The 12,731-nt window shown below is 41.1% G+C and overlaps 1 protein-coding gene across 1 annotated transcript in view; it reads right to left on the bottom strand.

Annotated features, from left to right (window-relative positions):
* Window positions 1–10,722: 10,722 nt before the first annotated feature.
* LOC117535189 (mitochondrial import receptor subunit TOM20 homolog) overlaps window positions 10,723–12,731 on the bottom strand; it is a 31,840-nt gene continuing 29,831 nt past the window's right edge. The window contains exon 7 of the mRNA XM_034199579.1: window positions 10,723–11,296. Within this exon, the coding sequence (XP_034055470.1) occupies window positions 11,252–11,296 (45 nt within the window). The 3' untranslated portion in view covers window positions 10,723–11,251. The remainder of the gene's footprint in view (window positions 11,297–12,731) is intronic.

Raw genomic sequence — 12,731 nt, 5'->3', positions numbered from 1 at the left:
AAAAATTATTATTTTTATTTACTTTTATTTTTATTTTGGTGGTCTAATGGATAGTGAGGTGGGCTGATTATCGGAAGGTTGCAAGTTCAAATCCCGCCTGGAACACCACTACTAGTGTGCCTTTGAGTAAGGCACTTAGCCCTCAGTTACTCCAAGAAGAATGTCCCTGTAATTGGCCATTGTAAGTCGCTCTGGAATAAGGCGTCTGCTAAATGCCTAAATTGTAAATTATATTTTTGGGAGAATAAACCCCACAGATCCTCAACTCCGGTTTGTCTCACTCATTAACAACGCAACACAGAGCAACAAGAACATTGTCTACAGTAGCCATGAACTTGCATGTATTTCCTTATTTGAGGGGGAGGGTGGATGCGTGGGCCACCTGAATAGGTTAAGGGGCCTTTGGCTTTTCTTGCCGGGGGGGGGTGCGGTGCCCCCACAAATAATATAGGCCTACAGCAGCAGCAGCAGCAGCAGCAGCAGCTGTTATATAAAGAATGTTGAATAGGTCTAATGATTTATGCTCATCATTTGCTCCTGTGCCTGCCTTCCTTAGATCCATTCCTAAGGTCCAACAATTTGTGGAAGAAGTGGTCCCACAGTACAGTCCTTCAGACTTCAAAAGTCATTTCCGATTGTCCAGGGGACATGTGGAAGTATGTGTGTGTGTATATATATATATATATATATATAAATAAAATAAAATATGTATTATCTGGACTGGTGATATTAAAAGCCATTTATTCCTTTCTACCAAACAGGATGTGATGACGACTATTGGCCCGTTCTACTTGAACAGACAGCACAGTAAAGTGGCATTTCAAAACAGTGTCCTTGCCTGTCTGTGGACTCTATCAAACCAGGAGTCCTATAGGGGGGTTGCTGATCGTTTTAATATCACCAAATCCACTGTCTGCCTGCATCTCCATGAATTCTGTAGTCTTGTCACTAGGTATTTGTGTCACCACATTTCCTGGCCCACAGGGCAAGCCCTACATAATTCTGAGTTAGGATTTCGTGCAGCAGGATTTCCCAACACTGTCTGTGCGGTAGATGGATGCCACATTCCTATTGTGAAACCACACTGTGAGAACCCAGTAGCATACATCAACAGAAAACAGTTTTATTCTGTTGTGCTTACTGGGTTCTGTGACAGTGAACGGCGATTCTGTCACGTTAATGTGGGCCACCCTGGTAGCTGGCATGATGCACGGGCATTCCGGTTGTCTGCTATTGGAAGGCTGCTTGATGAAGATCCCCAGTCCCTGTAGTCCATGGGCCCATACCTGGATTTCCACTTATCGGTACCACCCAAGGTGGCACATTTTAGTGAAGTGTTTTCAAGTGGCATATATCTATAGATGATATTTTGGTATGATAGACATTCCAGAGTGGTAGCTTAGTCATAGAAATCAATCAGCTACATATAACTCAAATACCAACATGAAGTCAACCATGTAATGGCTAATGCATTGTTCTTATGGTGTTGTTTAGTTAGACAGGTCATTCTAAAGTAACTTGGACAATATTTTAGCCAAATAAAATTATTATTACTTGAAAAAAAAAAACATAAAACATGGAACTGCATAACATAGTTACATGTACATGTTTGTAGTGTCTAGCTTTGACCAGCCAACTAGACAAAGTCAACTATACTACCAGTTTTACATGTATAACTCCTTCACAAGGTCAAGAAATATTCATGGGGGCAAGTTTGATTTACTTACATATTTACCCAGTACTTGAGTATACATCAGTTTATACTCATCGACAGTGACTTGCCATGCACTTCATGGGTACTATACATTCATCTGAAGTTGTACCGGTATGACTATAAAGTCCAGACCATTGCCTAAACAAAACATTGTCAGTTATCTTCATCATCAGTGTCAGACTCGTCCAGTTCCACTGCGACTTCGTCCTCATCTTCACTTCTCTGGTTGGTGCATGTCTGCAGTTTGCACATGTCCGTGCACTTCAGTTGGTTCTCCAGGCACACACAGGCTGGAGGTTTGCAGATATGTGCACACTTGCAGGACATCAGCTGCAATACTGCATCAGGTGCCGGTGATCCCTGCATCCATTCTATTTCCAGACTGCCATCGTCATCTGTAGTCCAGCCACATTCCTTGGGGTCTGGCACAACAGGTTCACTCACAAGACAGCGTCGCCAAATCGCGGTCTGATAGTTCGCGCGGAGGACGTGCATGTGCAAGCAATCCTTGCATGGTGGCAGTTGGCTGGATTCCACCTCTCCCCGTTGTGCACAGAAGAGTTGGTAGCGGAGTTCATTGACATCAGAGGTGGTGGATGAGGATGCATACAACCGGCAAACAAAGTCCTGCATCTTATCAAATAGGTCAGCAGATACATCCCATGCTTCACCAAGACGCTTGAAGGCCTCCTGGTAGGTCTCATTCTCCTTCAGATGCTTCAGTGCACTTAACTTTCCACGACCAGCGAATGCACTGACCGTGTCACACCCAGTGAGAGCATGTAGTCCAACAAGACCTTGGCAGACTTCCTCGCCCAGGGAGCTCGCTAGTTTACCAATGTCTATGTATCGTGTACGATTCTGTGTACTACACTTCTGATACAGAGGGCAGGCCATCGTCTTGCTGAAGCAAAGGCACAGTATCAGCACATCAGTGTCTTCAGCTGTGATGATTATGGACCCATAACCATCACCTGAAGCATGTCTGGCATGAAGTAGCATGCGCGTATCAGCTTCTTCTTGGGTTGATCTCAGATCTTGGATTTCATGCCAGTGATCCTTGGTGATCAGGTAGCATGCCTCGCCACAGGTCACGTACAGTGACTTGTCCTGGAGCCTCTCTCCAGTAAAGATGCTTCTGCACTTCCTATGGTAGGTGACAGGTGGTATGACATAATCTGGCAAGTCCTTTGCGATGTCTAAGATCGGTGCATGCTGTCTGATTTCTGCTGCTCTCAGCAGGGTTTTCCAGCAGGGTTGAGTCTTCATCTTGAGATGTGCAATGGATGAGGCACTCCAGGCGTGGCCGCTTTGGTGCCATGCCGCTGGGTCCTGCCTCTGGGACTGAAATATTAACTTAATCTTAACCATACATCTTTACTAAAAATGTATGTCTACATACCGGTACATCAGACGCAGTGTCCGATAACATGTAAAATGGCAATAACATGCGGCCCCAATAACATTATCTGAAAAGCAACAAAATGAGTTTCTTCCCCAAAAATCTGAAAATATATTCCAAATAGAACATACAAAGCTTATATAATATTCATTCAGGCAAGTTTCATTACCATTTTCAACATAGCAGGGACAAACACAGAACATACCGCCAAACTTTGTAAGTGACAAAATGCGTTATTTGATCAATAATGGGGTAGCATGTAACTCCGCTAAGCTACTCAGTTGGAAAGTCTATCATGGCTTAATGTACTTATATGGACCCTATGAACAAAATGGTACCACAAATGTTTTGCCACCTCGGGTGGTACCGATATTTGGTCTGGCCCATGGACTATAGGTCCGGGCGGTGGAGTCCGTCGTTATAACTGGAGATCAAGGAATGCAGCGAAACGCAGACTTGGTTCGCCTGCTGTAGTATTAGCTAAATAAATTATGTTGAACAAGGCTTATTAAGCTGAACATCGCCACAATTGTTCTGCTATGTATCGGTACTTATTTTCTTAACGTGTGAATGACAAGCATTAAGAATAACAAAATATAGCTAATTCTCTTGCAGATTGTCTCCTTTGATTATGAATGTAACGTTTGTATAGGGGAACTACACTGTTAGCAGTAACTTGGTATGCATGTATTTCATGTTAGCTTAGCTTCTTAGCCTGAGCTAGCTCTGTTTACTTCCAGTTCGGAGGCAGCAGGTCCCGCCTCGGCTCCGCCTCTTTGCCCTTATTTGGAGCAGGCGGGATTAGACTCTGACGTTGCTGTCAAGCAGTCAGTGGTTGACTCCGCCTACTAAGGGCTTCTCGGCAACTCTGCAGAATCCTATGGGTGACGTCACGGACACTACGTCCATTTATATATACAGTCTATGGTCACACCACACGTGCGATTGATTTAATGGCGATATACAGAACAGTGAGAACAACACAACTAAAGATGAACAAAGCGGCATGTTCAAAGAAGAGTTCCTCGTCGCTATTATTAATACAGGCTACATGATGGTGGTTTATTTTTTGTTATTTTCTAAAGTGCCTGCCATTACCTTTATTTGAAGATGCGTGATGCGCGCACACGTGAAGTAGGCTATTTATTGAATGTATTGCAATGCTGCTATTATTAATACAAGCTACATGATGGTGGTTTATTTGTTGCTATTGCGTTGTACTGTTCTACCTGAAGAGCCCTTTTGTACCATGTAGCCTACATGTTCCAGTAAAAGAAAACAACGGAATTACATTTGTCTGTGTTTTTTTCTCTCTCTCCCGCCCCCCGCGGGGGTGGGTGGGGGGATAATCGATTAACATTCGCCAGGGCTGTCTGATTTTCGAATTTGATCATGGTCAGTTTCTGGCATCCCTAATATTAAGGTACACAACTTCACCATCAACTAGTTGTTCATTAACTTGCATATTAGCAGGGTATTGGCTCTTTATTATAAAACACGAATTAATGCCTTATTCTGCAATAAGCCATTAGTTGAGTTTTTCCTCAATAACCTAATTAGTTCTTATTTATTGCAAGTAAGGAAGTTGTTGTACATGAGTTTTGGTCTTAATATGCTCTGCTCAATATGGGCCTAATAAGGCAGTAGTATCACACGAATAGTAATTCTCCCATAATAACACTTAACAAATATGATCTGTTCTGTAACAAGACATGGAACTATAAGTGTTAATTAAGTCTAAATAACTCAAAATTAGGCATCCATTCTTTAGACTGACAAACGTTTTTTTGGATACTCGTCATTGTCCTTTTCGTTCACAACTTCTCCACATTTTGAAGTGTTTCCCGAGCCAGAACGACCTTTCTTTCTTCCTGGCTTGCTCTATAATGATCCAATACAAATGCAATACCAAAAACAACTCAACAGCAACAACCCACACATTGCGCATTGTTTAGAGCGGTTATAAAGTGTGAAACTGTTTCAACCCGTCACCTGTGAGAATCAAGACTAGGCAGTGCATTGAATCGCGTAATTAGACCGCGAACCAGTCAAGTGATTCATTCAGGCAATGAAGCGGTTGCTGCTTCGGACGTCATATGTCACGTGATTTGAACAGGGTTCTTACACCTTTTCCAAAGTCAAATTCAAGCACTTTTCAAGCATTTTCAAGGTGCATTTTCCAGCTTTTCAAGCATCTTACAGCTGTTGTAAATGACATATTTATATACACATACTCAAATGATTATTTCCCTACCTCACATTAAATCAGATGTTCTTTATGCTATAAACAACCAAATGTGTGTTTCGTGATAGCCTTCTACACGAGGATGAAAAATTAAAGAAAAGAAAACTAAGTTTAATATTTCAAAATGAGTGACCCATCTGTATGTCCCATATAACCTGTCTGAGCCGATATAAAACAATCAGCCAAATAACGTTTCAATACATTATTGATTACTATTTTTGAGGTACTTTTAGGTTGGCAGTAAACACAAGTCAGAGGTACATGGTGTACTTCTACTCCACTACAGTTCAGAGGTACATGATGTACTTCTACTCCACTACAGTTCAGAGGCACATGGTGTACTTCTACTCCACTACAGTTCAGAGGTACATGGTGTACTTCTACTCCACTACAGTTCAGAGGTACATGGTGTACTTCTACTCCACTACAGTTCAGAGGCACATGGTGTACTTCTACTCCACTACAGTTCAGAGGTACATGGTGTACTTCTACTCCTCTACAGTTCAGAGGCACATGGTGTACTTCTACTCCTCTACAGTTCAGAGGTACATGGTGTACTTCTACTCCTCTACAGTTCAGAGGTACATGGTGTACTTCTACTCCACTACAGTTCAGAGGTACATGGTGTACTTCTACTCCACTACAGTTCAGAGGTACATGGTGTACTTCTACTCCACTACAGTTCAGAGGCACATGGTGTACTTCTACTCCTCTACAGTTCAGAGGTACATGGTGTACTTCTACTCCTCTACAGTTCAGAGGTACATGGTGTACTTCTACTCCACTACATGTATTTAATACCTTTAGTTACTTTACAGATCAGGATGAATGATGTGAAATCTAAGTGTTAAATCTTTAGTTCCACCTGGAGTAAATCCACAAGCTACCCTGCAGTATACAAAGTCATTCAAACTAGCTGCACCTTTACCAGCTTTGAGAACACTTTCATGATCAATCATTATAAAACATATCATATATATTATTCTGAAATGGACCAATCTGCACAACGACTACTTTTACTGTCGCTACTTTAACTAGATTTGGATGAGAATACTTTTCTACTTTCACTTGAGGAATATTTTGAATGCAGGACTTTTACTGTGACAGAGTATTCCTACACTCTGGTACTTCTACTTTTACTAAGTACACGATCTGAGTACTTATAATTTCACTACAAGATCTGAGTACTTATACTTTTACTCAAGTACAATATCTGAGTACTTATTCCACCTCTGGTAGCGTATTAGTCTGAATTGTAGCCACAAAATCACGCAGAGCTGCATAGAAATAGACTCACAATGGTAACAAGTGGAAAATAATATTTACAAATGTGTACAATGATTTGTAGGTAATTTTGACTACTCAAGACACCTGACTTCTACATCTTAAAAGGAAGACTGTGTTCATTCTACAATTACATGGGATTAAAGCAAAATGTAGTTTTACTTGTATAATACTTCAATTTTATATAAAGACAGTTTGTTTTCATCTGCTTTCATATAAACAAAGTCTTGGCTTTCAGAATATTAAACTTGTTTCGGCAAATTCAGATGATAAATACAACTTTGAAGCTTCGGCATAATTACAAGCGGAGAACGGAGTAACTTAACGTCACAGCAGGCATAACAACAGCTGGTGTTTCTTGTAAGTGTTTCCCCGGGAAACAAACGCAAAAATACACAAACACACTCGCGAGCTTCCCCCAGACCAGTAATACAAACGAAAATGTGTCTTCGGGTCAATGTAACTGATTTCGAGAGAGCAAGTCACATTTGGTTTAGGCACGAAACATACTACCAGTAGAAATACATTGCTTTCAAAATCGCTCTGTGTCGAATCAATAGATTATATTTCGTGACTATAACACGAAATGCCGTGAGTGCTTCATCCTCTGAACACCACAGGATGGCGACTGTAACGCACATAACATAGGTACGCTCATCTGAAATGATTGTCCTCTGCAATTAATATTATCCGTCAATCGAGTTCGCTAATCAGCTCGCTAACGTTAGCTTAAACAAACATAACATGCAACGTTAGCCTAATCTAAAATGCTCTACTACGGCGTACCTTTCATGTGATTCGTCAGCGCAGACTCTCGCATCGTTATTTTTGCAAACTTTGCAGGAGGCTACTCGTGGGCTTGACCCTCGTCTTAGCCATGGCTTGTATTTGTCTTCTGCTAGCCAACGCTCGTTGAAACTGCAACCTCCTGACACACAGTCATCTATCCAGGGGCGGATCTACCGGGGTGGCATGGGGTGGCAACTGCCACCCTAAACAATAGCCTTGCCACCCCAGCTGCCACCCCAGTTGGCATCTTTGTTTTGAAAGAAAAGTTGTGGCTCATCGGACATTTATGAGCGAAAGTCTCTAATGTCCGAGTGCAAGTGAATGCAGCACAAGATGCACGCCATGTAACCCCTCCCCCGGTCCTGGCGCAAGAGTGGAAATATGATTGGTGGCGAATTCACTTGAACGGGGGGACGGCGCAAAACGAGAAGCCTTTCGGACCCAAGCACTGAAGGAATGAGGTAGTTGCGGTCTACAATGACAGAGAAGAGAATGTCAAGTTTGGCTGTACTCAGCATTGAATCAAAACGCACTACAGCTGTTGATCTTAATACGTTTGTGAGGCGTTTTGCTGAACAAAATAGTAATCGCCGCATTCAGCTGTAATAGACATGCCAACTTGATGCTCTGCTCACGGATGACTCGATGAGAATAACAAACTGTTAAGATGATGACCTTGTATGCGTGTATATATATTTTTCTTTGAGGGGGTCTGCCCCCAAAAAACAGTTTTAAGTCCTGAGAAAGTAAAATAAGACGGTGTGTAAAACTACACTGCCCAGCCAACAGAAAGTAACCACTTTGATTTAACTAGGCCAGTAGGTAAGGACCTTCCACTGGATAATAACTGCAGCGATGTTTTAGCTGAATACACGTTTTTTAACCCTAACTGATGCAGTTAGTCACTTCTTTAATGTTTGTTCTTTCTGATGTAAAGTCAAGGTTGTAACTGTTTATCAATAATGATATAATTACTTGTTTTTCAAATTTGAAGGACGGTGAGTAAGCATCTTGATGAACATTCATCATTAACTCCTCCAAAAAATATAGTTTATTCAATAATAAATGAATATGTGAATCATAACAGTTCTTCACTATATCTGTAAAGCGTCTTTGAGCACCTGTAAAAACGCTAACAAATTAAATCTATTATTATTATTTATTAACAGCTGATTGACAGCTGATAGGAATAATATGATTGTTAATAGTATCATATTCATTCAGACAAACATCGATGAGACAGTTAATTAATGTACTTATTGCAGCAGTCTGTATATATTTGGTACCCCTGCTGGTCTAAGAGTGAGACAAACTCATTCAGTTATTGTTCAGTTAAAATTCATTAAATTACGTCTGCCACCTTGTAAGGCTTTACTGATGTGCCACAATAATATCACCTATGTGATTGAGTTAAAATATTAATATTGTGGCTTTCCAAGTTAACATTGATTGTAGGGGTGTAACGGTTCACAAACATTTCGGTTCGGTACGTACCTCGTTTTTAGGTCACGGTTCGGTTCGGTACGTTTTCGGTACAGCAGAAAAAATTATCACAAAACATTAAATATTTTTTTTAAATTATTATTAAACTGACTAATGTATTCAAATAAATACAAAATATAGTAAAATAAACATTATGGTGCAGCATTTCGATGAACTGAAATAATCTGTATTTGAACTGTACTAGTACCTAAGCAGCCAGCTTGACATGAGGACTCGCTTGTCATTGTATTTTCATGTTGTTTTAAAGAAAGATGAACTTGTCCACATTGCTTGCCGAAAGGGCAGATCTGCTGGCACTAACAATGTCTCCTGCTGTGGAGAACACCCTCTCTAGGGACAGAGGTAGCAGATACAGCCAGGTAGCGCTTTGCTAACATGGCAACATAAGGATATTTGGCGTTTGTAATAGCTTTGGCTCGGTCTGAACTTTTTGCGAGTGGTGGAGGCTTACATGCTAGCGGGAGTTGGGTTTGCACTTCAGTCTTTTTTCTTTTGGTACCGGTGATATTCACGTTCGGGTGATGCCTTTTCAAATGAGTGTGCAAGTTTGATATATTGCCAGCCGCGTAACCAATTTTAGTTGAACAATGCCGACAAACAGCTTTGGTTCGGTCCACCTGTCTTTGTCCGTCATCCTTGTACGTAACTGCGAAATCAAAATGTTCCCAAACCGGAGACTTCATTGATGCTGGAGGATTTTCAGCTCAACTTTATCTACGTTCGCCATTTCCTCAAATTACTGACTACATTTGAACGCATCCCTGTGACCAGCTCTCATAGTATGCCTCTCGTCCAATGAAATGACTTGGTCGCTCTATGATATATACCTGAGATTACTTCCAGAAAGTTGTTCTCAATTTTTTACGTTTAACGCTATATTCGTTCGGTACACACGTGTACCGAACCGAAGGGACCGTACCGAATAATTTCAGTACGGGTACGTGTACCGTTACACCCCTAATTGATTGATATGATTGCGATTTCAATCAGCATATACTTCTGTCAGGGGATGCCACCCCTCAAAATCTCCTGCCACCCTCTTGCCACCCCATGAATATTTGTCTAGATCCGCCCCTGCATCTATCACTCATCAGAATGCCCAGGTCACACGTAACACAAACACTTGCAGGTCGCGCGCATAGCGCGGGAAGGCCGCAGCGGAGATGTTTTATGTAAAAGCAAAGCAATTATTTTCTTTTAATCTAAAAAGCGAACTATTCAGTCAGAGAGCAATTTATTGTAAAAGTAAAGCATTTACATTTTCAAGCAGTTTATCTCAATTTCAAGCACCATTCCCAAAATTCAAGCACTTTCCCAACCTTGAAAACACCACGTCAAATTTCAAGCATTTTCAAGGATTTCAAGCACCCGTACGAACCCCGTTTGAAGCAAGCTTCGAAGCACTGCTTCTATGGAATTGTAGTCCAGGGGTTTGAAGCACGTATCGAAGCTTCAGTCTCACACTGCCATCACTAGTCTGGTCTCCTTTTATGACGTAGATGCTGCAGCTCTTATCTACTCCTTTACTGGCTGCTCCTTCACTGAGAAACTCTACCCATACTTCAGTCCTGGTTGTTTTCACAGCAAAAACTCTGCACCTCTGATCATCTTGCCTGTCAGTCAACTCATCACTCGTCTAATTTCATGTGTTGATGTATTTTTCATTCAAGGGAACCTTTTTTGTATGAATTAAAAACACAGTGGTTTGTATCTGGTCCAGCTGGCTTTGTGTTGCTTCCCTTTCCCGCATTGACATAAACAAAACAAACTCACAAAACAACTTCATTGTTTGTTACCATTTTTTATTGTATTTTCCTAAAGAGGGTCGTCCTCTCTTTAAAATGAACAAAACATTTTGTTACTTTATTTTTTTTAAGTGTTTCCAAGTGGAGACTGAACAGAAAGACGACTGATAACAAAAACAATAAATACTTTGTGGAGCAGAGAGAAGGTTTCTGTAACTTTCTACCACTGATATTCTCATAGCAGTAATCAGTGTAAACCTGAAACATGATGTGAGCGACACCACCACCCAGTCCAGTTTATCATCAACCATGGTGGAGCGGGCGCTTTGAATTCTCTGGCAGTTATGATAAGGAAACTCTTCATACCCCAAAACGGGTAATTTAAGTAAAAAAACAAACAGACGCTACTGTCATGGTTACGGCTGGAATAAAAAACTAATTCCCTAGAGGACACGTCGATGGGAAGTGATGGACGTCGGCCGGAGTGATGGAGGCCGAGGCGTTGGCGGCTCCGCATGAGGAAGAGGAAGAGGAAGAAGAGGAGGAAGGGTTGTTTCCTTTCGATCCTCTCATTCTATATCGTCCTCGCTCAGACTCTGTGCACTCACGATACGCTGAAGGACAGGAAACAACAAGCGTTAACAGAGAGGAAGTAACCAATCAGGATGAAGATGGAGAGTCAGGGAAGTGTTTTTGTTTTATATTTTATACAGATTTCTGAAGTTGAATTAGTGGTGGAAGTATGCTTTTAGGGGTTTTCCCTTTCCTGTAGTGTGTTCTATAGGTTTTAGTGCATGTAAATGGTCTTGTGAGGCTTAAATCCCAAAGTTTCCTCCATAGGGAGTTTCTCTCTCCTGTTCTCCATATTGGCTTTTTTAATTTTTCCTTGTGTTATTTAAATAATTTTGTAGTATTTAATAGTTAAACATAATATCACATTTAATTTGTATTTAGTGTCATTTTAATTAATTAATTTAGAGTATTTGTTTATGTTTTCGATTGAAGGTGGAAACGGGGGATTTGGTGTTTAATGGTAGACAGGTGGAGAAATAGAATGGTTTTATTTACCAAGGCAAGAGAATATGTAAGAACATGATTCCTCTTTCTTTTAATTGATGAAACCTAAGAAAATAAACTGCACAGCTAAAATTCTTGCCTGGACAAAGCACCTTATCCCAGCAGCAACATGTGATACCTGGGGGGTATACTACGAAGCAGGATTTTCGCTTAGCCGGCTAAATTCAGGGAAAACTCCGGCTTTCCGGTCCTACGAAGCTGGTTCTCTTTTTAGCAGGCTAGATCTCCATGGTAACTTATGCTTAGCGGCTAACCTGGTCGGGACCAGGTTAGGTTGCAGGCTAAGAGCTCAACTCAGTGAAAGCACCGCCTGCTGACCAATCAGAGCTCAGTGTGCGGAGTTTAAAGCGATCAAGTCATATTACAGGAGAAAGGAAATACAGAAAAGCTGCCGTCGCAGGAAAGACGGCCGGCAAAAATCACCGACTGTGTGAACGTGAACATTAATAGAATATCACCTCCATCTTCAGAGCAATCTGACTATTATAACATTAGCGTTAAGAAAGCTTACTTAAATATCTGCCACAACATAAGTAACCGGATCAGAGTAACATTAAGTACAGTCCGCAGCATATCACTTCATAATGTATCATATATTTTCTTATCTGAGTCAGCTGAGCCGTATCTGGCCGTGCAACACTCACAGTGTCACAGACTGGATGCAGAAGTATTATTTTAAGCAACACATTAAGTTGACGAAACACTCGAGACAAATGTAATTAAAGTCAGATGGTGTTTTAGACGGGGCAGTGATATCATAAACCTGTTAATGTACGCATTCAAACACTTGTTCTGTTCCCAGCTGTATTCACCTTGCAGGTGCAGCTCTGTGGCTTTGATCCTGGATAAAGTGTTTAAGTCATGGATGTTTAAAGTTTAACTTCTTCATTTTTGACTAGTATTAAAGTTCACTTTTCATTCAGGAAGTATGACGCTGCGCTGTCAGTGCGCTTCTCCATGTTTGTGATTGGT

This window comes from Gymnodraco acuticeps, unplaced genomic scaffold (assembly GCF_902827175.1).
Source record: "Gymnodraco acuticeps unplaced genomic scaffold, fGymAcu1.1, whole genome shotgun sequence".
Lineage (NCBI taxonomy): Eukaryota > Metazoa > Chordata > Actinopteri > Perciformes > Bathydraconidae > Gymnodraco > Gymnodraco acuticeps.
The sequence above is the reverse complement of the archived record's forward strand: the minus strand, read 5'-3'. Positions and strand labels throughout refer to the sequence as shown.